Source organism: Pygoscelis adeliae, unplaced genomic scaffold, assembly GCF_000699105.1.
Source record: "Pygoscelis adeliae isolate BGI_AS28 unplaced genomic scaffold, ASM69910v1 Scaffold27, whole genome shotgun sequence".
In the NCBI taxonomy this organism is placed as follows: domain Eukaryota; kingdom Metazoa; phylum Chordata; class Aves; order Sphenisciformes; family Spheniscidae; genus Pygoscelis; species Pygoscelis adeliae.
In genome coordinates this window covers 4,453,464-4,479,460 of record NW_008825410.1, presented here as the reverse complement: position 1 = coordinate 4,479,460, position 25,997 = coordinate 4,453,464, and the positions used below count along the sequence as shown (strand labels likewise).

Sequence of the window (25,997 nt, the reverse complement as noted above, 5' to 3'; positions counted from 1 at the left end):
TAAGCCTGCTGGTTCAGGCTCCTTTCGTGAATGAATGGTGAATGGCTGGAAACATAATCTCTGGGCTTGTCAAGCACTGGCCTGCTCTTACAGTACTTACACCACGGAAATGACCCCTTCTTTGACCATAGTGGTGATGACAGTGCCCTTTCCCTGTGTCATTAGTACTAACTTTGCACCTGTGTGGGCAAATGGGCTTAACACCAACCCTGTTGGAAACTAATAATGCTAACTCCTCTCTGGGCCCTGCTTTCTTCGGTTTGGGGATTTTGAGTTCGTTCTGAAACTTTTCTTCCACCTGCAGTGCACTGTCTTGAGGTGAGTAGGCTCAGAAAGGTTCATAGAGAAGACCCTCTGTTACAAGTTACAGAAATAATAGTTTGATGCACATTGCAATTATAACATTGCATGGTCAAAATGGCAACATGGAACCAGAAATTTTAGCCCCAGCTCCCTTGGAGGAGTTTATCTGTCAAGTGCCCCTGTAATCTTGGTCTTCGTGCTGATAAACTCCTACTGGAACATTATTTTGCTCATTTTCTTTTTGCTTTGCATGAGACAGTTTGATAAAAGCAAAATTAGTCTGACCAAACTGCCAAGAATACAAATGAGATTGCACATTCTTCTTTAGAAACTTGTCCTGTGCTTACCTTCATTTTCCAATTGTATTTCTTAAACAAAATTTGTTAAAAAAAAAAAGTTTAAATTAATGATGGCATTATTCTGTCATTCAGCAGAGGTGTACACTGGGGCTGAATTGGTCCATAAAAAATGAAACCAGATCAGCTCTTTTTAGCCTAGAGTGAATGTAACTGCATGGGAAGAGTATTGTTTTCAGTAAAAGCAAAAAACCCCGATGAGCGTATTTTTTCCTCTGTGCTGCTCAGCTGGTGTATTATACATTTGCTCTGAGAACTTTGGAGTACTAAATAAGTGGGTAGACAGGGAGAGTGTGAGTTGGAAATCTTTTTCCCTGTAATTTTTTTTCTCTTTTAAAGGTGCCCCTGAATTTCCACCCAATTTTCTGTTTTCCTTCTTGCTGCTTGTTATGGTCTCTCGATCTAGCAGCAGCCCCGGTGCTAGAGAGGGGAGGCTTGTACTTCCCAAGGGCTGTGCAGCAGCCTGTTAGGGATGAAGCGCAGCTTGTGTGGTCCTGGGAGAGACCTGCTGGGCAGGAAAATGCTCTTTCTCCTGATGGGGTCTATCCTGGATTGAACGGGACCGCATGGCTTATCCAAGTCTTCTTGGCAAGCCTGTCACCACTTGGAGATAGAGCTCCCACTGAATGATCCACATGCTGTGCCAATTCAGTGGGGAATGGAGAGAATTGCCGAGGATGCACAGTGGCTCCGGTTAGAGAGAGAACTTCCTTTGTGAGCAGAGAAAATTGACTGAGAATGATCCAATTGTGGGCAGCATTTACTCATTTAGGAAAACAAAAAGCAATGCCAGCTGCTTTGAGGATGCCTCAGAATACATGGAGGCTTTTCCCAGACAAATTTACCTTCTTACCTTCTCTGGGAAATACAGAAGAATATTGAAACCTGTTCTGAAATGGTGGATGGCATTTAGAAAGTCCACCTGTGTGGCCCTTGGGAGTCCTATGAAGCATAATTGTTGAGATGGAAGAAAAGGGGTAATACTATTGGTCTCCTGTTACTAGTAGAGACAGTGTAGTTAACCGCTAGAAAATTGGGTTCATTTGTGTCATACCTTGTGCAGAATTCAATTTTTTTTTAAGCAGGTGCACACTAGTACAGTTGCCTACAAAAGTATTTGACATATGCATCGATCTGCAGTAACTGCACATACTATGCACAAGGGTTTTTTTTGTATACAGCCAAGCACCAGATAGAGACTTGTGCCATTAATCATTTAAGCAAAATTTCTTAACCACTGAGCAAGGTTTGAGCTCTGCAGCCCTCACGAGCAGCACTGACAGGACATGGGACAGTTCCTGAAAAATGTGCTGCTCACGCCTTTGTGTGACCCCTTGTACCTAACAGATCCATGAACAAGGCTTCTGCTAAGGGTATAGCTCTATGGAGACTCCTAAAGCTCTTTTGGGACATTTTTAATTGTTTCTAGATGTTTTAAAACAACATTTGTGTTGTTTACTAAAGGCAGATGGTTCAGTTCACCCAGAAGGAATGCCAACAGGCCAAATGTTTCTGCAGCTTTTTCACAAACGGGGTTGATGAAATGGCCTGATAAAACAAGTTTTCTATTAAAATCAATTAGAGTTATCCAGGAATGATAATGAGAGTTTTCTGAATAAGCTGACAGTTTAATTGGGAGCTTGTGTTAAAACAGGTCCCAGGAAACATGCGTTTTGCCAAATAGTGATTCTGACCTTTGTTAATTTGCACTGCTTTTCCTGTAAGTGTTTGTCTTCCTCATTGTTATAACTGATACGAACATCTTTGGCTTAGACTTTCTGTTATATATTGTCTTTTTGCAGCAGGGTAACCCATGCATCTGAGCCTGGGCTTTCTCTCGCCCACCAAATCCCGGCCCAAGGCATAAGCCCAGGGGGTTCTGACCACCCCCAAACAGGGAGTCGGGATCACAGGTCAGTCTCACCTGCCCCTGCGTTTTGGGCTGCCATTTTATCCCATGAAAAGTCCCTTCCCTCAGTATACAATAGTTTCACTGTGGCAAAACACTGTGACTGCTTGGAGGTGCTCCTGCTGATGCAGCGCTAGCTAACCTTCCTCCTCGCCAGCCTGAGGAGTACGAGTACTCTTGAGCCCAGGTCTTTTGCCTTGTTGCATGTTGCGCTACAAGCCAAATCGAGCCGTTGGTCTAGCTATAGGCTTACATGTAAGGACACCTGTGTTTTAAAGCGGAATTTCTCACTCAAAGAAAATATGGATTCTGGCCATCGCTAACGAACATGTGGCCAGAAAGATCAACCCGAGAGCTTTCTAATGGTATCGCGTAGTGGTCTGCTGTAACTCGAGTTTAACCTTTCTGTAACAGATGAATTGAGGTGGTGAACGACGGTCTGTAATACAACCAGACCCAGGAAACCCTGCAACACGGTTGTGCAACAACTGCATGCTTGATACCACGTTACACTTTGTTTTCTAATACAGGAAGCCAGATTGGGAGTGTTTCATGGTTACCAAAAGACCCTTTCAAATGAAAAAAGCAAGTCAAAAGTACTGCAGCAAGTACAAGAAAATGTGTAGTCGCACCTACAATTAAAGCTAGAGCAGAAGTTTATTAGTTCTTGGTGATGCTGGCATCAGCCTGTTGCTTCACTTGCGGTTCATCTGTTGCTGCGCTATCACTTTTGACTTTTTCTTTCTCTAAGAGGCCAAGCTGGAAAGCATAAAGCACTCCTGATTCCTGATAAATAAGCGAGCTGAGGAAGCTACTTAGAAGCACTTGTGGCTGAGGGCGAGTACTTTCTGAGAGCTGTGGCTGTGCTTGCGCGGGGCGGGGAGGAGAAGTTCCAGAGCAAAAAAGGAGCAAAAGAAGTCGAAAAAGTGCTGCCGCTTTTGTCATCAATGTGGTCTGAAATATGGTGGGGGTTGAATGACATGATCTGGCCCAACCTTTACTCATCTGAGCAATCCCTTGCGAGACCTGTTCCCATGTGTGAGGTCATTGGAGTCACTCTCATAAACAAGGATGGTGAGAACTGGCCCAGAAATATCAAAAATAACTTAAAGAGGAATTTTCTTTCCTTTTTTCCCTGTTTCCTATTTCAGAGTGTGCTAGTCTCTATTATATAAAGCTGGTGATCACAAATAATCGTTAAACTGTTGCTATTCTTATACAACAAGAACAGACTTTAAATTGGACCAGGCAGACTCCTGTTTCTACATTGCCCTTCTTTTTTAACATGACAGAAGGGGTGGAATTCGCTAATCTTATTCTTGGGGGCTAAGAGAAACCAGTTACAAAAAAAGAAAAATTCTTCCCTGGTAGTATTACTGTCAGATAATTAAACACCATCTTTATTTCATAGTTTTCATGTAACTAATATGAGTATGCAGCTCAGACTTTTTTCCTAAAATGTGTGGTTTTGGTATCGAGATTGCTTCTGTAAAATGTGAGATAACTCTGCAGCCCACATCCATTAAAGCTTCTTGTGGTCCTACCAAATTAAATGATCATTGAAAAATCAGAGTGTTATTTGCACATAAGTGTAAAAATTGCCACTGTAGTGGCAAACAATTCAAGCCTTTTAACACACTGGGGCCGAAATTCACTCCTGTAGAAAGGGCCAAGCCCAAGTTTCTGTGCTCATTAAGCTATTATCTTGCAATTTATTCTAGGTGAGTGCAAACGTGTGTCTTCAGCAAGCAAACTGCAGGATTGGAGCCAAAATGCCCCTTCATCCTTATTCTGAGATCATGACAGGAGTTCAAACCATGAGCTTAATGCTGGCCCTCTGCACAGGAGTGAATTTTACCTTTAAGACATTAAATGAATGGTGTATCCCAAAGAGTTTCCAGATTAATCAAACATATGAGTCTTGTTGTAGGTCAGATTTTCTCATGCAGTTGTACACGTTGCCTAGTCCTCACCCAACATTCATACTGATTTATTTGCCATATTCACTTGCATTTTGGGGATGAAGACATCCTTGCTAAGCTTGTGCTGTGTGTTCTCAGATTTTCTATTCTTGTTCTTCTGCTTTCTCTGTTCCTTCCATTGCTTTCTGCAGGTATTTAAACCCATGGTTCAAAAGAGAATATAATGTAGCTAAGTGGGTAGAAGATGTGAATAAAAACACTGAAGGACCATACTTTAGGTATTTTGTAAATTAATTCTATATAATTTTTAAGAGCTGTTCCAGCATATACAAATATCTTGGGACTCCTACCTTGTATAAATCAATACAAGTTACTGTAGGTGCAAAGGGCCCCTCTTCTTTTGCTGCATTTTGATGTCTGTTTTCGGCTTCATGTGCAATTTACAATTCTTTTTCTGAATGTTTTAATGAAGCCACTGAAAAGGGTGTGTGTAGTGCATGCGTTCCCACCATCATCTATAGCTTGTAGTAGCTTTCTCATCATTTTATGCCAAGTAGTGTTTTATGGGCATGAGACATATTTATCACTAATAAAGTAGTATTAACTTAAATAGAACGTAATTTACTGAAGCAGGTGGTTTCATAACACATTGACTCTACCCACTGTCTTATATAGTGCATACTAAAATTTAAATGAAAAAAGAATAAAAAGTAGTGGTATTTTACCATCAACATACAATGAAATAATTAATATATTGTAATTGGAAAATTAAATGTATGAGAATATACTCTGTGCTGTATTTATCAAACCACTAATGAATCTGTTACAAGTGAGTGTAGGGTTCAACCAAAAATACCACTTGTTTTTGAGAGGGGAAAGTGTGTATTATTTGATACATTCCAAGTTAAAGAGAAGAAGCATGCATGAGGCTGGCCTCCCTGTTGTACATGAATCAGGAGACTGAGAACATTTTAGTAGGTTCCCAAAAGAGACAATTCCACAGCTGAGAGAGAAGCTGAAGAAATCAGCTAGCATAGGAGAGAATGGAAGACAATTTATGACAAATAATATAAAACATGAAAGAAACTGATGAAGCTGTAAGTTGACATATCAAAATTTAAGCTGAAACAAGAATTACAGAAACACAAAGAAAAAGAATACGAAGCAAAATCTTTAGCCAAAACAGTGAAGGATGGTAAGAACGAGTAAATAGAATCTTAACAATAATTTTGCTACATTAGTAGAACTAATAATAGTGCAAAAGGGCAGAAACACGCACTAAATACATCCAGTGTGTATTTGGGAAAAAAACGTGAAGTTGTATCACGAGATGCTAATGAAACGCTTCTATTCCAATAGTAGCACTGGCAGATATTAAATGGCAGAGTGGGAATTTAGTCATTTTTAGAACTGCCCCAAAGTCTTAAAAGAACATAAAATTGTCACTGTTTTAGACCATTTGTGTTTGCTTTCAGGAGCTCTTAAATCACAGAGTAAGTTGCAGAAAGGTTCTCCAATGAACAAATAGGACAAATGAGGTAAATTTAAGCCTGCCAGTCCTGATCGAGGAGTAAAAATCCCTGACACAAGAATCCAAGGCTTAGGGGAGGATGTTGTGATTTTGCCAGCCATGTCTCGGTGTTGGTGCTTGGGTTTCAGGCAGGGTGTATTGTGAATCCGGTAGTTTTGCCATTGCTGGTTTTAGCATTGGGATACAGGGTCCAGTTCTGGTATCCACAGTTCAACAAGCATGTTCAAGAACTGGGGAGAATTAAGGCCTGAGAAACCTTAGAAGGGGCTGCGGGGCCTCAAGCTGTTCAGTTTAATGGAGCAGCTAAATGCTTACCTGATCATAAAATCCATATAGCTGCATATGGAGCAAAACCTTCGTGGGAAGTCCTTTAGACTAGCAGACTGAGACTGATAATGACCAAAAGTCGCTGGAAGGTGAAATTAGGCAAACTCACACTAGAAATGAGGTGTGTTTTTATTAGCAAACCTTTTCCTAAAAGCACCCTCTGGACCTTCGTTGTTCAGGCAAGGCCATCAGTCACTCACCATAATCTAACCCCGTAGCTGTCTTTTAGGGTGTTTGTATCAGAAGCCCTGTGGTCGCAATAAACAAAGACAAGATGGAATATGAAGATAGCACTAGTTTAAAGTATGTTACTTTAAATGGTTTAGTTGAACAGGTTTAAATTCCTGTGGGGATACTCTTAATTTGGTTTTCATCTTTTAATATTGGTATCTCTTGATTTAGTAACTAGATTAAATTGATGGGAGCATACCCTGCGCCGAGGGTTTTCAACTGTTGCACTGAATGAGTCACATTTCTAATTGTATTTGAGATAAACCAAGCATTTTTTGCATGTAGATGAGGATTAAGCTCATCCATGTGAGTTTTAAGGGCTGTATATCAGCAGAGATGAAACATAACATAAAAATTTTACAGCATAGAAGCTTACTAATGACTGCCTGCAGCAGCAGCTTTAGAAATGAGAGAGAAAAGAGAATAAATTTGGAAACCTCTATGTCCTAATTAATTGAGGTAACCATGGGGAAGTATTCTGCAGGCACATTATGGAAGGCAAAGGATCAAATCTTCTCCCGGGATGCGTTGCCATGGGCTTATGAAAGGTTGAACTGAACAGTTTCTCCCCAAAACTCAGGTGCAATTTTGTTTAATCTGTTACGGACTGGAAAACACTGTTCCTAAGAACCGTGTGTCTAGACATCATGTGGCTGAGTTTTGAGCCTGTGAAGTGATCCATGAACAAAACAAATCTTATTTAGGAAACCAGAAAGTCAGGCTAAAGTCAGACTGACCAGCTGATAGTATATTTTAGGAATCATAGCCCAGGATGACATTTACACCAGATAATTAGCTGAGTAGTATTTTTGTTGCTAATCATCATCTTTGATTTCTCTTTTCTTTTAAAGACGTCCTGAAAGTAACACTGCTGTTTTGCTCGTCTCCCTATAGTTTTAGGAATAATGTGTTGATGACTGGTGCTGTTGCATGTAGAGTTGAAGCAGAATCAGGAAGAAAGACAAAACCATTTCCCACAATTCCTAGGAACACTGCAGATTTTCAAAAAAATAGAGATATTAGTAGTCACAAAGACTTTCTCTATTAGCTTAAATCAAAATTTGTCTCTCTGACACCTGGTGTCCAAGTTTGTTTTTTTTTTTTCCCCCTAGTCTACAAGTCTAATGGGTATTTCTATATAATTACTTTTTATTAGTGATAATAATAGTAGCTGGTGTCTCTGGTGCCAGAAAGCTCCCAGCTGTGGGATTCCCTTCTGTAAGAAAATAAGATCTGTAAAGAAAAATCTCATTTTACTGCTCAAAGTCTAGGCTAGATTTTAATTTTACGTGCCAGGCCATAGCCACATAACCCCAGCAATAAACCCAGGCAGGAAATCTTTCCCTGAATTCAGGTTTGCTGCAAGGCACGCTGTTTTACCAGTGTGATGCTACTACTTATTTTTGTTATTGCCAATTACAGTGGCTACTGCACAGACTGACCTTATGAAATATGGTCAATCAAAATCCTCACTGAATCTTGAAAGGCTCAGGAACCATGATGATATCAGAAAATAAACTGTCAGAATCGCAAAATGTGGCATTTCTGTAGATAATTATAGACAAAAAAGACTAGAAGGCACCTTCTGAAGCACTGAGCTGCCTACATTTGATTTAATGCAAATATTTACAGTAACTTAGATTCTATGGGAGTTGTTTAAGTATAAAAATAGTTCACAAAGAAAACAGTTTTTTTAGATGGTGACCCAGGATGCATACCCAGAGGGAAAATGGCCATCCCATATCAGAAGGGCATTGGCAAGGAGCATGGAGGGCAAGAGACAACAGGCTATCCATTTCCCTCCTATTTTTTTCTGTGCTTTAGTGTTCTTGCTTTCTTCCTCGATTTCTTCTCAGTTCCTCCTGAGAAGAAGGATCATTAGCCAGAGTTGGCTCTGCTGCTCTGTGAGGTCCATTGCCTTCCTCTGTGAGCATCCAGCTGAGGCCAGAGCCGTGACCAGCCATTAGCTCCCTGCTCTCGGTGAGGCAGCTTTAGTCTGTGCTTAAAGAAAAAAAAAAGTTTTCCCCATTACAACCAAAGTAAAGTATTGTCCTTGTTGGCAGCCAATGAAAAAAATGCCTATTGATGTCAGTAGGATGAGGATTTCATTTCAAGAGTTAGGCAAAAGAGTTCATTAAAGCATGTGAGTGCCTGCTTCTGGGGCATTGCTGTGCAGTGCTTAAAGTGGATGGCTCAAGCCATAGCCTTTGCCTTTTCTGCAGCCCCCCACGAGCCGAGCCTCCCCTCTGCTGCTGCACCTTCTGAGGAAACGTGTGCACATCTGTGGTTTTTAAAAGGAACTGCATTTAAAATGTTAAAATGTTTAGCCACATCAGTGTTTTTAGAAGATCCCAACTTCCTAATGTAGGATAATTTAGGCTGATGTTGTCCTACAAAGAGCTGAGCCTACGGCAGCAAAGGTCAGGTTAGGCTGATAGTATCTACATTGGGGCTTGAAACGCTTCTGCCAGGTTGAATGTTAAGTGAATTTCATTAAATTATTTCAGTCTACAAAACAGAATCAGGCACAGCTTATGAACAGTTCAGATCTGTCAGGGCCACCTGCCTTGAGTTCAGCTAAAATGACACCCGAAGTCACAAGATGTTTAGTTGTGTGGCCAGCTGACACATTTCCCACCGTCTCTCGTGGGCCAACACTCTCCTTGTTTAGGTGACAAGAAGGCAGATCAGGCAGGCGCCTGGCTGCAGGAGAGCGCATGCAGATGCCGTCCTGCTGCCACAGCATTTTGTTGTGAATCCCAGCATGGTCTCCCCACACTCTTAGTTTCAGCTTCCAGGACAGAAAGATGGACATGAAATGGCCACTACATCTTGCTTTTGGTCAGAAATGAGAATTTTTGCAGTGTGTTGAGGTGCATGGCTTTATTTGGGGTTGGTGGTAAAACCTCTGAAACTGTCACGGCATGTACAGGGCAGAATGCAGTCTGCAACCCAGTCTGCTTTCCTAGGTTTTTGTATAAGTTTCAGCTGGAAACAAGATTTGGCATGAAAGCTAATGGATGTGATAGCAGGAGAACTGAAACCCCAGTGAAAGCTAAATGGATCCCACCCTTGACCGAACTGCAAAGTTTTGCCTACCTTTAACCCCAGCATTACCCGCCAGTGTCCCTGAATGCTGTCTTTCTTCCATCCTGTAAATGAGAAAGGTCATGTCTGGCTCTTTCTCATTTAAAGTACATGTAAATCTGGGATACACAGCACATACACAATTGCAGCGCAGAACCTGAAAAGTGATCAAAACCACCTCAAACAACTATGCCTATCACACAAGATGCATTCTAAGCTCTGTGAGCATACACTTAGTAGTGATACATTTTTACAGTCTCGGTAGATGGCAAAAACCAGCACGTAACTTGTGTAGCAGAAATAAGGGGCGAGGGCCTGTGAGGGGAGGGCAAGGTCATTTCTTTTAAGTGTGCAACTGCATTCTAGATGTATTTGGCTGTAGCTTTGCACGTACAGGTGAGCAGCAATGTGCACATCAGTTAGGCGTGCAAACCATAGGTGAGCTGGCAAGGCGAAGTGGGATTGAGAAGTAAGAAATGTAGGCAGCTACACTGGAGGTCTGGGCTTCAAAATCTTTTGAAAAGGCAGCATTGTGTTTGAGTTGTGGTGCAAAGCTATCTGGCTACAGGCTCAGCTAGGGATCCTGGTCAGAGGACCTGCTGTGCAGGGAAAATGTTCAAGATGCCCCATCCTTGGAGGGGTTATTGCTCCTTCAGGATCACCTACTCAGGCTGATGGACAGGTATATTGGCCATGGTTTGCCCTCTCACCATGGCCTTCTCTTATGGTGCCTAAAATAACCCGTGGGAAGAGCCTGTGGTGTGCAGAAGATGATGTTGTGCCTGGTAGTGGTGCAAGGGATGGGAGATGCCTTCATTCTGTGTGCCACCTCCTGGCTGTGGTACCTATATAAACAGCTTTCTGATAGGGCTTGTCAAGTCAGATCTAACACCCCCCAGTTCCTTGCTTCTAATCTCCAGGTGCATTGTAATAAATTTAAACCTGAAGATTTTAAATCCTCCTGCAGCTGTGGGGCAAAATTTGTGAATAATTGGATTACTAATAATACGTAAAATCTGCTTTCTTTACCTTCCCCCCTTCCTCTTCTCCTTATTTTTTTTATTCTAGATCCACTAATAGTTTATTAGTGATCTTTATCAGTCCAAGTGTGGGCACAGATGAGAGGACTTGTATGGGTAGTGAACAGCAGGGCACTGTTGAGAACCTTTCCCTGGATTTAAAAAAAAAAACAACCCACCTGTTTTGTTGCATGTGCAGTTTGGTGCCCAGATCTGTGATGCTGGACATATGAACACTTTGTTTTATACTGCAGTAGCTGTTTAAAATTTTCTTCCTGAAAACATTCATGTATGTCCAGTTCATCTTAATGGGTGATCAAAGTGCATGTGCTGAAGATGTACTCTTCAGTGTTTGGACAATTGTAGCAACCTAAACCTTTTAAGGGCTGTTGAACTTAGAGGCTACAGCATGAGGCATTAGAGCATGGTGAGCCAGACTGGAGACCTGTCACCATATAATTTCCATTGATACCTTGTTGCTCGTGGCTACCATCAATCATTGTTTGTATGGGAGACAAGAGGCTGTGCTGTTGTAGGGAGCTACAGACACAACAAAATGATACAGTAGTCTGAAATAAAAGAATAATTATTTAAAGGTAAATGAATTTCACTTAGATAATAGAGATACAAGACAACTCCAGACACAAAAGAGTCCCTGCCTTGTCTGTAATCCTCTCTAGCTGAAAGGACCTGATCCTGCAAATCCCAGAGCCAGGTACGTGGGGCTGTCTGCCAGGGGTGGTTCCTGTGGCTCCTTGGTGTCAGCGATGGTGCTCATCACTGGGGTCTACAGCTGCACAACACGCAGCCCCCTGCTGTGTTTGAGGGGCTTGGAAGACCTATCTGTAGAAACCGAGGGAAACCTTCCATCTTCAGGGACATGTTAAGTTCGGAAGATAGTAGGCAGCAGTGCTTAGGGAGGGTCTGGGTGATGTGCCTGCACTAGTGGGAGGCCTCCTTTGAAAAATGCCCTCAGTCTGCAAAACAGAACAAGAAGGCCAGGGTAGCTCAATTTTTCTACTTTGAGGTTTTTTTTCCCTTTTATTCTGCCCAGATGTAGAGCCTGATAGGAACCTCTCAAGTGGGAAAATTGCAGAATCTGAAAACAGAAGCATAAGAGTTTTTCTTGGGTATAAAATTTCAGTCAATAATGTGCTGCTGCCTTATTGACATGAAAAGAATGCCTTTCATGTGATACAAACATTTACTTGCTCCTGCTTACTCTACTCACCTTGTACAGAAATGCTGATTGCCATTGACTAATCAGTCCATTTTTGTATATTCTCATCAGACTCTTTCTTTGGCTGGAACAATATGCACTGTATGATGCTTGCATGTCTAATAATTTGTTATTAGCACTTTGTATATGCCTTTGTTACTTCACAACTAACAGTTTGGCCTCCAAGTGCATGCATTTGTGTAAATTAATGTGTTATAAAATAATAGATTTATTTGCTATGTTTGTATCAATATAGGAGATGTGTAAGATACACGTAAAGACACTGATAAGTGCCAATTTAGTCACTGGCAGAAGACATTGTTCAGCTTGTATTTATACAACCACTGTTTCTGTTTAGGCTTCATAATGCCACATCTATCTTTTAGTCCTGTATTTATTCAATTGCAGATTTGCTTTGTTGATTTTATAATGATTAATTACAGTACCATATAAAACAGTTTAAGAAATTGTTTTTGTTATGCAGTACAATTCTAATAAGAAGTAGGAGATTTAATTTTTTCTTCCAGTGTTCCTGAAAGCTATAAATACCTTTATTCATATCATGAAATTATTAGATTACTGATCAAACAACTTTATTCCCCTGATATTGAGCTAATAATAATAAGCTCTATACTTGGTTCTGAACCAAGCTTCAGAGTAATGGCAGTTGCTGTTGCAGTGCTAGGACCTGAAGACATCACATTTATTTTGTGTGTTTCAAAATCTCAGGACACTGTCTCCTGCAAAGTCTCCATCTTCGTCCACTGGATCTATTGCTTCCAGCAGAAAATACCCTTACCCGATGCCGCCACTTCCTGACGAGGAGAAAAAAGCCAACAGGCAAAGTGCCAGGGTACATGTCTCTCTTCTCTGTGCATTTCGTCAGTGACTTGATTTACTGCTAGTTTTTCAAAAGGAAGGCGTGGCAGATCACCATCTTTGACTAAGAGTGAGAGCAGCAGTGGCATTTCCTTCGTACCCTTAACTCCAGCAGCTGCTGAAGGCTGAGCCTCTGGCAGCCATTAGGGCAGCCTTGGTGGCTGTGTTTACAGATATCCGCTCAGGTTGCTCTTAAACCTGCCCTGAAACCCAGATTTCACTAGTTGTCTTATTTTAAGCTGGGAGCGTGCCTGGGGCAGCCTTGGGACTGCAGAGGGCATGAAGCCCTGGAGCAGGCAGCGCATCTGGCTCTCCTCCCTTACCCGTTCCAGGGGGCTGATGCAGCCAGCAACTCTAATTCGGGCTGGGGGATAGCTGCTTTCCAGCTTTTTTTTAGGGAAGTGATTGTGCCCCTGTACTCGGCACTGGTGAGGCCGCACCTCGAATCCTGTGTTCAGTTTTGGGCCCCTCACTACAAGAAGGACGTCGAGGTGTTGGAGCGTGTCCAGAGAAGGGCAACAAGGCTGGTGAGGGGTCTGGAGAACAAGTCTTATGAGGAGCGGCTGAGGGAGCTGGGGTTGTTTAGCCTGGAGAAAAGGAGGCTGAGGGGAGACCTCATTGCTCTCTACAACTACCCGAAAGGAGGTTGTAGAGAGGTGGGTGTCGGTCTCTTCTCCCAAGTAACTGGCGAAAGGACGAGAGGAAATGGCCTCAAGTTGCGCCAGGGGAGGTTTAGATTGGATGTAAGGAAAAATTTCTTTACTGAAAGAGTAGTTAAACATTGGAACAGGCTGCCCAGGGAAGTGGTTGAGTCACCATCCCTGGAGGTATTTAAAAGACGGGTAGATGAGGTGCTTAGGGACATGGTTTAGTGGGCATGGTGGTGTTGGGTCGACGGTTGGACTCGATGATCTTAGAGGTCTCTTCCAACCTTAATGATTCTATGATTCTATGATTTATGGAAAGGTAACTACGCTGCAGTTAAGGAGGATGTGGAGGGCTTGTATCAAGCCCTTGCAGACCTGGAGTGACTTTGCTGCCACGTACCCTGAGCCCACCCTGACCCCCCCAGGGTGGGCAGGAACAGCTGGAACGTTCTGTGGATGGTGATGCTGCTCCATGGGGAGAGATTTCCAGCTGCTGCCGAAAGGCAACGCTAGCCGTTGCTTCTTCTGTGTCAATTCAGACATAGCAGATATTTGAATAAGCAAAAAACCTCTGAAATTTACTTCAGGAGTTTCACTTGTAATAGCTTTAGTTCTTGTTCCTGATGCAGATGAGATTCCCATCTCTGCTCTCTGTCCTTTCTTCTTTCCAAGAAAAAAAGGAGTGGAGTGCTGCTGAGGGCACCTGCATGCTGCTACGCCTACGTCCTGCTCAGGGCAGAAAGTTGTGTGAGGGGCAGCACAGGGTCTCCCAGGCAGCTTGGAGAAAGGGCTGCGCTGATGTTTCTCAGCCCTGGAGCTGCCTCGGCACCAGCTCAAACCCATGGCAGAAATTCGTGCTGCCCTGAGCAGAGTTAGGCAGAAGAGAGAGGGAAATTACACAAATATTAGTTAGCGTAACTGTAAGGTAAAAGCTGTCTAATACAAAGTTGATGCTACGCTGACATTTTTCCTTCATACTCTCTGCACTCCCAGCCGTGGCTATTTACTATGCCGACTGCAAGTCATGCTGAAATGCTTGAGACTGCTGACTTTGTGGTCTGAACAGATACCCACCAGAGGCTGGGAGGAGACCGAGAGCGTAGCCTTGGTGACCCAAGTGACGTAGATGCAGTTCCTCAAACAAGCTCCTCACACTGTTTGGATAACAGCCTGTTTTATGTTGGTGTTCAGCGTGTCTCTTGTGTTCCTTTTCCCCCTCTCCAGCTATGGGAGACGTCCATTTAGCTGCACGGTTTTCCTGGGGTGACATCAGAACTGTTTACTTCGAATTTTATAGAAACTCAGCATCACTGAGTTCTTGCACATTCATCTGCTCTTCAGACAATTCGAAAGATCAACAGAGATGCCCGTGATCACAGTGAGAACCTCCTCTCATCTGGAAGGCAAAAAAACAGTCTTTTCTTTCTTTCTTTTTTGTTGACTAGTATTTTATGGATTTGATGAACAACCAAAATCATAACAATTAACAGGGGATAATTAGCCCGGACGTGACAAGGCTGTTCCGCATGATGACAGATACACTTACCTAGAATCCCAACTGCAGTCTGTTTGCCAGTTCCATGTAAGAGAGTTTTTTCTCTGGTTTAGTGCAGTCCTGAGTCAGACCAGAGTGGAACTAGGAATGCGCCTCCTGGAGAGCCCAGCCGATGTAAACTTGTACGCTGTATGCATGAACCTTGTGTTCTTTACTTTCCACATGTAAGGGATAAACAACATACTGTAGTAGAAATTAGCATGCAGGAGTAAGAAATATAGGATTTTTTTGTGACAGGATTTCAAGCTTTGAAAGGCAACTATTTGACACAAACGTCAAACAAACAAGGATTATATCTTTTTTTTTTACCTTACGTGTTTATAATCTCAGTATACAGATTGTATATATGTAAACATTTGATAATGTCAAAAATAGCTGTTATACATAAGTGTATTTTGCCAAATGCCTAAAGAAACAGTCATGACTAACATCATCACACTTCAGATTTTCTAATATTACGAGCAGACAACTTTGGAAATACAGAAAGTACAGTACTGTAAAACCGTGTCTCTCAGAAACTGGTGTTTGACCAAAATCTATACTCTTTTCAGTATCTTATACTGTCTTGACAATCTCAATTGTATGGTAGACTGCAGAAACCAGTACAGCAGCACTTTGTCTTACATCATCGTAAGAGGAACCGGCTAAAATCCGTTGTTCAGTGAGATGACCGGTGTATCCTCTCACAGGTGTAATAAAGAATGATTCGGCAGACAACAGAGACAGAGTCTTTAAGTAATGTGCAGTCCAAACTTACTGGACATTTGGGAATACTTCTAAGTAGTCAGTTCAGGATGTGGTGATGTGAAGTCCTTCTGGTGAGGGTTGCTGTGTATTTTTGATAGAGCATTCCAGACACGGTTTTAGATGGCAAGGCGTAGCTTATGAGAAGCATAACGATTTCACTGCACTAGATAATAACAGTGCGGGGCAAGTGGCCAGTTGCATTGCTGTCTTTTAATTTTTATTTGTTACTGGAATCGCCTTTACCATGCGCTTGAATGCTATGCTTGCTGCCCCTGAAGCCCCCTTGACAATTTTTTTGGGCATTAAACTGAGTACAAGTGAGTTTAGCCTAAAAAAACGGGGGAGGGGGGTAGGGGGGGAACAAACCCTTTAGCATGGAGATGTTAATCCTGTGTGTAAATGGATGGTTACATTTCTAACACCTGAGACTTCTAAAGGTTGTTGTAAACCAAATGTCTTTTGATTGGGAATTTTCAGTCAGTAAGAAACTTGGCCATATTAAATCAGTTTATAATTCTCCAGCTTTCCAAAATTGACTAATTCTTAGCTTCAGATAGTACCATTGCAGAATAAAGCACCTGATTCTCTGCGGTGCAGTTGAATACCTTGCCCAACAGCCGTATGATCAATTAGATATTATTATGATGGGAACATCTACGGTGTTTCTGAATCTTCTACCTCTTTCATGTATTTCCTTTAATAAGTGAACCCAACACTTGCAGCCTTTTAATATATTTTTTTAACTTTTAAGTCTCTCGATAAAGTCAAATATATGTAAGATTAAATTAAGAAATGTTTAAAGATGTCAGCAACTGTAAAGTATGTAAGATTTTTAGAAACACTATATTTTATGATTAGGCTGCGTGTTGGATTATGACAAAATACTGGCCTTGGAGTTCCAATGATCTTCCTTCACAGTCGACAGGTTCTGGTAAGTATTTTGCAGAAAGAAAATATGAGTGAGTACAAGTGGATGCAGACAGACCACCTGGAAGGAGTCAGTCACTTGTAATTGCTTTAGGAAAAGATTCTGCACTTTTGTGAAGAGTAAATATCTGTCAGCACTGAAGAATATTTTTTTGCAAAGATTTACTTTGAGTGTAGGTAACTGGATTAAAGATAGTTGGTGGCCTATAGCTCGTGAAATTAGGGCCTGAGCCATAATCACTTGAAATCAATAGGCCTTTTATTGATTTCACTGGACTTTGAGCAGGACCTTCAAGGAGTTCACCCGCATTAGGACATTATGCTAACCCAATAGCCTCTGTGTTACTCTGTCGCCTGGAAGCTGTTTTTCCCTCACATGCTAGTATCTTGTCTTTAGTAATTGGACTGTTCATCATGTGCCTTTCATGGTATTTTGTTTGGATACAAACTGGCATGTAATTCTGAATAATCCTGTTAGAGTTATGTGCATATTTTATGTTTACCACTGTTTACTCTTCCTTTCCATTTTGCCTTATCGAGAAGCAGCAAGATTTGGCAGACTGAACTGGGTGTAACATACTGGCTCTTTGTGTAATGTTCATAGCTTCTTGTTTTGCAAACAAATGGCTCTCCTGACTGTATTTTCAATGTAGTATGTACTTTCAACTTCTCTCTTGTTTTGGTATAATTCATTTGTAGCATATGATGATACAGTTATGTGTGTAGTGTAACTTTTAACAGTCACTTTCACATTTGGAGATACGTAGTGACTGGAAGTCTAGTTATGAGCACTAAGTTTACTGTAAATAAATACTGACTTTCACTTTGATGGTCTAGAGTGGGAACATCATGGGACCTGGGTTTTTGCAAAATTCTTCTGCAGAGAATTTTGCATCAGGTTGGTAACTTGGAGACCTTGTCATTACATGAAACCTGAACTAGTAGGGCTGTGTGAGCCTCCAAAGCCAGTGGAGGTCAAAGAGAGAAGTTGTTTGCTTACATTCTGTGGTTTCCTACTTCTAAAATGTAGTGTGTTGGAAGGCTGCCAGATTAATAACCATGAAGATTGCAAATATTTTTATCAACTGTATTTAGTTACACTGGCAATAGCAATATAAATTGCCACATAATACCTCATCCAGTCTAAAATAGAGTACTTGTATTGTCAATAGGATAGCTCAGTCATTTTGACTCATTGAGACTCATGCTTTTATTTTGTTTTTAATTTTATTTTAATAAATGAACTAGTTATTGCCAGCTATGCTGTAGATGCCTGTTGAAGTGGGGAGGTTATCAGCTCTTCTGAATACATTACAAGTAATTGTCCGTATGAGCATAGGACCTGCAGGATGGGGGTTATGTATTTCAACATGTGGGAGAAGACTCTTGTATAATTTAAAATAAAATTAATATGACTAACTGGAAGATAGAGATCGTATCCAAATAATACTGCTGCACAATGATTCCACAGTTTAACAAGTAAAAATTTACCCGCTAATTCTGAATTTGTTGACATAAGAACTTCAGTAATCCATACTACAGATTTTTGGTGAATATACTCAGGCAGTTTACCAGAAATGGTTGCGATCGATTGACAATTTACATAAAATTTTGTTGTATTTAAATAAGTAGTTTTAAAGAGGTTGTTCATTTTATGCAGCCTCTCTCTGCATAAGTTGTGAACTTAAGTCACTACTTGCCAGTTACCTGATTTGGAGTGTGACTTGCCTTTGAAGATAGCTGCTTCCAAATGACTTAAAGAGTTTTGTTCCTGATTTATGAGCTGTTGAACCTGCTAAGCTGATGTACTCATTAGATAATTTTGGTTGTGCTAATGAACAAATGGATCTTTGGGTTATAGCCTGAATTAAAATCAGAAAGAAATTGTGTCACTAGCTGGTGTACTGAAGTCCTCTTACCTGAATCCCTGTTGCCGGTTTTAAATGAACTGAGCGGTCTTGTCAACATCACTGTGATAACTGTGTTCAAAACCAGGGCTAAGAACAGGTGCATACACTATTACAGGCATGCACATACTACAAATTCTGGCCAAATTTGCAGTTCTTTCATTGCTTAATGAATAGGATAGGATGTAACGTGAAACAACGATGAGACTCCGTAATCCTATGGGATAACGGCTTAGCTCTTAGGACTTGCTCTGTCATCGAATCCCATACCTAGCTGTTATAAGCAAACTTGCCAAACTCCAGCGTAAAACTCAGCAAGCTCCTGTTCTCTTCTCTTCCGTCCCCTTTCTGCCCCTACTGAAAAGCATTTCCATGAATGATAATTACATCCACTAATAGCCTCTTGTGTTGGTTGGCTAAGATCGAAAAGCTGCTAAGGTGCCTTTCCACGCAATGTCCTGGATAAGGTTTTTCCAGTGCTGTTAATACATCTTTTGCTCTTGCTATAGTGTAGGTGATGGTGCCCCACGTCTCGTGTGCAATTTGCACTGGTAAAACCATTTGACGGCTCAGCCATCCTGCGTCTTTCTCACCCTCTAGCATTGTTGAAGGCTAAGCCTTTTTAATCACCGAGTCCGTGAACCTAGAAGTTGTGCTGTGTCCTGTTTCTCTTGCTCCAAGTCTGAAGATCATCCATGTCTTTCTCTAAGTTACTTAAGTATCTGTATCATTAACAGACTGTTTGGGCCACTGTTACCAACCACAGTGTGAGGTTTTTTACCTAATTTTTAAAGAGCTTGAGCATTCTGGTCTCCTCTGAAGCCATTTTTTTGTCCAGAATGGATTATCCATCAGACTGCTGAGCTGATGACCCACTATTTGCATGGCTTCCAAACCATATGAGACATCAGCAATATGGGATTTGACTTTGATCAGATTTCCTGAAGACAAATATGAGTAAACTGCACACGTACAGATTGTCATCCCATGACTGCATGGTGGGGTAACGTTTCTGTGTGCACATAACTATTATCCTAATAGAGCAGGAAAAAAGGGAACACTGAAACTGAGTCTGTAGACATAGTTGCAACACAGATAGAACTCTTAAGTGTGATTTCAACGGGAACTTAAGTAATACCTCCTATCATCTACACTAAAAAACGCCTTTGACCCGAGTATTTTCCAAGTCAGCTTACGAAAAACATTTCTGGTGCCTCAAGTATGGATGCTGATGTAGACTAAAGCTTTGGAAACAGTAGCTCGTACACCCAGAAGGTGGTATCTTGTCGTTCCAGAAGTTTTCTGCAACTATTTAGAGAAGCACTGCAACAGTCAATATAAATACGTTATTGCAGCCAAGTAGCTAAAACAAGCAGTAAAAGTAAGTTCAGAACACAGAAATGTCGTTGGCTGCTCACACTTGAGAAACTTTGTACCAGACTTCAAAATCGGCTCACCTGGCCGGGTCTGGTGGTTTTAGTTCTCTAAAATCCAATCTACACCAGTTTCAAAATCACTTTAGCTACGCCAGCTTTAAACTGTTTAACAACCTCTGCTACGCAGGCAGGCCGTAATTGCAATATAACTCAGAATGAGATGAGGAAGATCGGGGAAAGTAAGCGCAGAGCAGTTAAAAAGAAACACATTCTCTAAGGGAGAAGTATAGGTGTCTTACACTATTTTTAATTACTAGAGCATAAAATGTCAAAGCAACAAGCTATTTTTTTTCTGTTTCTGTATTCCTCTGAATAAAAAAAATAAAGTTTCAGTTAAAAAAAAAAAATCTTAACATGAGGCCTTAAGACCTTCTATATTCTAACTTTAGCATGGAGAGTCTATTTTTACAACCACATTAGAAATTCTGTATATAGGCCTGACTGACCTTGTAAGTATAGTGGTGCTAGCAGCTAATCATGCAATATTGCAAGGCTCTGTATAACAGTAAATGCTGATTTATTTTGATTATTGGTACAAGGACTCCTGCTCACTGCCTGTGTAGAGACTGCATATTTTATGCTTGGAAATACAGTCCAGAACATATTCAAACTGTGAATATATAACCTGATTTTTCTTTTCTTAAGGGTAAAGATATATTACAATAGGTAGTGTTTTATATAGAATACAGTACTTATTTTTATCGTTGCATAAATGCAAAATATTTTTTTCAGAATAGCAAAGCATTACATAATTTTTAATCCGCTGGAGAAAACACTAGTTACAGTATGACCAGTTCTTTCAGCAAAGCTTTTGGGGCGGTATATATCAATTGGCTCTGGCAGCTTCATTTTGTGCTTATGTTTATCTTGGGCATTGCTGTAAAAAAAAAAAGCTATCTATTTTACACTCATACTAGCCCCTATTGGTAAAACATTTAGAGAGGCAAGGAGAATCATGTTTCACCACTGGCTAGTATTAGCAAAAACAACCAATCTACACCATATTGTTGTCTTTGCTAGTTAAAAATCCTTTAAAGATCATACCTGATGTAATAGAAACATAAGATTTTGACAAACACCAAAATGAAGCATTGCGATTTACAACTTCTAGCTTTGAGTGTGGTATTTTTGTCATAAACATTACAGGCATTGGGCTGTTGAAGTGAATGAATCTGGCTTTCATGTAGCTAAACAAAATGTTGCTTTTTATAGAATCAAATCATTGTAATTTGGGGTTCTAAATTCCTGCTCACTTTTATTAACAGCATTACAGTACCCACTTCTACAAGAGTATTTAATACAAATGCCTGTGGTTTTCAATGTTACTAACATATTGTAACATCAGTAAAGTGACTTTCAATGACAGACTGTTGTGTGTATTTTGTTCTCGTAAGTCCTGATATTTAGCACTTCCTGTTTTACAGGTCTCGGAAATAAAGTTTCAGTTAATACATGGGGAAAAAAAGGCTAATGGCTAATAACAGAATACAGATGCTATTTTTAATAGAATACGGATGTTATTTTTCAAATTCCAGGGTTGAAAATGATCCTGTGAGCTTCCCAGTCTTTGTCTTAGGGTCCTACTGTTCTCAGGGCAAATCTAAACTTACCGTTCCTTAGGTTTGCACGTCTGAGGGCAACCTAGAAAAATGATCTACATTCTAAACTATGCCCAATTGTTTGCACAAAGGTCAAGACCGATCACCCACTTAGTATCACACAAGCGTCCTTCCCAGTATGTGTTTTGGGAAAGAGACACCCTTAATTCTGAATTACAGATAACTGTTTCTCTAAAGCAGGTTAACTTGCATGTTCAAATTGCCCACTGAATCTACTCTTAATGGGGAAGCAATTTTCACATAGGTTTCAGGTGGCTTCTTTTTAGCTAGATGACAGCAAATTCTGTAGTCACTCCTTAGCAACAATATTTATTATCTTAGTTTACGTCTGAACATGAACCATGATTTATCCTATCAGACCCTGTGAATACCATGGATTTTTGAAATGCTTATGGAGAACAAAAAGCAATTCTTTCTTGGGTAAGCTAGAACTTGTTCCTGGTTTTGGAGCAATTTATTTTCCAGTTTTCTCTGATGAGAAGATCCCTGAAGAAAACCCTATTGGTTCACACTGTTGTTCTTGCAGCATTTCACTGCCCAGTAGCTGGCTGGTGCCAAAATAGTAATTCGGCCTGGGGAAATAAACTGAGAAAGACTTAGCGAGTTTGTTACTGGTCCTCTTCTTTCATTGCTCCAGACACCTGTTATGCCTCTCATTAAAAAAACAAAAAAGACACCCCCCCCAAAAAAAAACCAACCCAAGTATGCAAAATAAGCTGAACACATTTCTCAAGCCAAGCTTTTATTTGTAGGCACAATTTTACTCCCACATATTGTTTCATCAATAATTCTCATGATTTATTGCATAACTTCATACCTGTATAGGAGTGTGGAACTTCTGGGGGGCCTCGAATCATTTAGTAAGTTACACTTATCTGCAAGAACGTTACACTCATTATTGCCTGATGTTTTCTTTCATTAGTAGTTTCAGGCTTGTGGCAGGTGGAGAATTGGAAGAGGAAAAGCAAAAAAGAATTGCAGATCAAGGTAAAACAGCTTAGTAAGTGACGGGAAAAAAGTGGGGGGAAAAAAAAAGCCACACAAAGGCAATCACTCACCAGCTCCCACCAGCAGACCAATGCCCAGCCAGTCCCCAAGCAACAGCTACTTTGGAGAGACTTATCCACCCCGCCGGAGGTTTACTGCTGAGCATGACGTTACGTGGCATGGAATATCCCTTTGGTCCATTCGGGTCAGCTGTCCCCGCTGCGTTCCCTCCCAGCCTCGTGCCCACCCTCAGCCTACTCACCGGGGTCGCAGAGTGAGAAACACAGAAAACCTTGATGCAGTGCAAGCACTGCTCAGCAACAGCTAAAACACTAGTGTGTTATCAATGCTGTTTAGTCACAAATCTACACCACAGCACCCTACGGGCTGCTGTATAGAAAATTAATTCCATCTCAGCCAAACCCAGTACAAGACCAGAAACACAATTAACAGAAGTATGAGAGAAATGTGGGCAATGTGCATTTTGGTAAAGATGTCTCATCCTTTTTTGGGGTCAAATTAAGAGTATAAGGATGAATATTGTATTTATGCAAAATAGTCTAATCAAAACCCTACAGGAAGAACAGCCTTTGCTTCATACTCAGGTTACTAACTTCATCAGCTGTCGAAGTTTTGAACTACAGCAGAACTGATGTTGGCTACTTCAGTCAGACAAATCTTTATGGACTTGGGTCGTGTTAGAAATGCTTTCTGTAGCATTCCATGTCTGTTTCCCAACTTTGTGTGCAACAGGACAGTGTACAATTATCAAAATGTGGAAGCATAATCATGTCTATGCCTTTAAAATTGATTTTTGAGGGCAGTGTCCTGGTTTCGGCAGGGATAGAGTTAATTTCCTTCCTAGTAGCTGGTACAGTGCTGTGTTTTGGATTTAGGATGGGAACAATGTTGATAACACACCGATGTTTTAGTTATTGGTAAGTAGTGCTTACACTAGTCAAGGACTTTTCAGCTTCCCATGCTCTACCGACTGAGAAGGCTGGAGGTGCACAAGAAGCTGGGAGGGGGCACAGCCAAACTGTCCAAAAAACATTCCATACTATGTGACACCATGCTCAGTACATAAACTGGGGGAAAGCTGGCCGGGGGGGCCACTTCTCGGGGTCTGGCTGGGCATTGGTCAGCGGGTGGTGAGCAATTGCATTGTGCATCACTTGCTTTGTGTATTATATTATTATTGTTAGTATTATTTTATTTCAATTATTAAACTGTTTTTATCTCAACCCACGAGTTTTCTCACTTCTACTCTTCCAATTCTCTCCCCCATCCCACCGGGGCCGGGGCGGGGTGGGAGGAGTGAGTGAGCGGCTGTGTGTTACTCAGTTGCCGACTGAGGTTAAACCACAATAGGCAGAAAGAGAACTAGCTTCTGAAATGAAACTAGAAGCAATATCCAAAGGATTCTGAATTTAACTAGTACTACTTGCTTCTTTAGGTGAGACCAGCCAGCTTTGAACTTATAGCCCAGAAACTAGAGACCTAGATTTTACAGTATTCTTAGCAAGCTAGGGTATAAAATAGTATCTTCAAGCAAGATTTCTGCTCCAAGGATTATTTCTGTTGTTTGTCTAGTGACATGTACTCGTGTATCTATATATACACATGCACATGTAGTTTTGCTTCCATGCCTTAGTGCGAAGGCTCCTCCCCAAAAGCGCTCTAAACCACTAATATAAGAAATATACTCCTTTTAACATTCTTCTGGCATTCTTTGCACTGTGGTGTGCACCAAAATTAATGGAAATTTCATTCACTTATTTAATTGGAAAAAAGTTTGAACTACCTCCATACAGTTAATGCCCCCCCCAAATCAACCAAAAACCCCCACCCAACAAAAAACCCACCTTTTTTTCCCCTGAAAAAAAATCTCAGGCAAAAAAGGCTAGCCTTTCTGTATCTGCTTTCATGTAAATTTTACAGCATTGGCAATTACTGCCGTGATCTGAAATAGCAATCTGGCAAGAATTTTTCGAAGTGGGGTTTGGCCCTTGTATGTTAGTTGGCATATAGAGGCAGGAAAGGCTACTTGTAGGGTTTGAAGTGGAGGAGACAGAAACACTGATTTACATGTAACTGAAGTCTGGCAGCTTAGAAGTTCATTGTTGAAGGGAAAGTTAATGTATAAACTGACACACTGTAGTTTTTGTATGTTTAAAAGTTTTATATAGTGTCACAACAGAGCAAGAATGTTACTGGAACAAAAGCCCCCTATACAAGAGCACACTGCTAGAAGAGTTCTCTGCTATGTTTTATCGCATCCCTGAAGTTCTAACAGGTAGTGTTGCACTCAGTGCATGGTGTCACAGACTTCATCTTCAAAACAGCTAGCTGTCAAAATAAGCCACTTAAACTTACTGATGTTTTAACAGACCAACGTAAAATGATCATTCCAAAAGCTCTTTCAGTTTGTACATGTGTCTTATGCTGTCAAAGACAAAAGAATATATATCATCTTATGTCATACACATGATGATGCTATTTAAGACAGAAAAAAGTAAGTTGCACTCCAGGAACTGGTTTTAGTGAACCACAGGAAAAAAGTAAACACACTACAGAAAAACTTACTATCTGCATAATTTGAGTTCTACACAGTGAATTGCAAGTTTATGAAAATAAAAACATCTTTAATAGTCACAGGTTGAAAGTTAAAGACGATAGTACATGAGTAGTTTATAGTCATTGTCAAAACTAAAAAAATGCAAGTGTGTTAAAGCGATACCTTCATAAAGTATGCAATTTCCAATGCTGAGATACAGCATCATTGGAAGATTTGGCAAAGCGAAAGACAAACTGGAATGTTAATCATGGTCATCCACGGCTTGCTTCTTTTTGATTTAGACGCTCATAACACACTGTATGAACTGAAAAAAGAATAACCACTTATTAGATACATGGTAGAGAACAAGTTTTCACTTTTTGTCCTAAAATACTCATTGTCACTACCCTTTTCTGTAAACAAATTCAGTCCACGAACACCAAAGCTTTAAACCTAAATATGAAAATTAACTAATAGTTAATTAAAAGAAAGCATCTCCTTAATAGTAACAACAAAAACCCCAGGAATACTTGAATCTAGTATTCTCCTTTTCAGATGCGGCCAGGAAGCCAAGACCTACAAGCCTGACTGAGTGTGATTTGTGTCTATCCCCACTGCACCACCCCCAACCTTTCCCGGGAAAAATGGCTACCAAACTTTAAAACAAAGGAAGAAAAAAAAGTCACAGAAAGTGACGTAGCCTCTTAGATCTTCTTGAACCACACTGGTAAGAAGTCCAGACAAAAATGCACAACAACATTTTACAGAACTCTATAAAATATGTGAAAACTTTTTGAGACAATACTCAACACAACCCAGAACCTTTGTGCTC

The 25,997-nt window shown here is 40.8% G+C and overlaps 2 protein-coding genes across 2 annotated transcripts in view; one reads left to right on the top strand and one right to left on the bottom strand.

Annotated features, from left to right (window-relative positions):
* ADAM22 (ADAM metallopeptidase domain 22) overlaps positions 1–14,675 on the top strand; it is a 123,101-nt gene extending 108,426 nt beyond the window's left edge. Inside the window, exons 29-30 of the mRNA XM_009330594.1 lie at positions 12,634–12,757; positions 14,655–14,675. Coding sequence (XP_009328869.1) covers positions 12,634–12,757; positions 14,655–14,675 — 145 coding nt within the window. The remainder of the gene's footprint in view (positions 1–12,633; positions 12,758–14,654) is intronic.
* Positions 14,676–24,453: 9,778 nt separating this feature from the next.
* The window catches only part of SRI (sorcin), a 15,059-nt gene continuing 13,515 nt past the window's right edge, over positions 24,454–25,997 (bottom strand). The window contains exon 9 of the mRNA XM_009330593.1: positions 24,454–25,490. Within this exon, the coding sequence (XP_009328868.1) occupies positions 25,464–25,490 (27 nt within the window). The 3' untranslated portion in view covers positions 24,454–25,463. The remainder of the gene's footprint in view (positions 25,491–25,997) is intronic.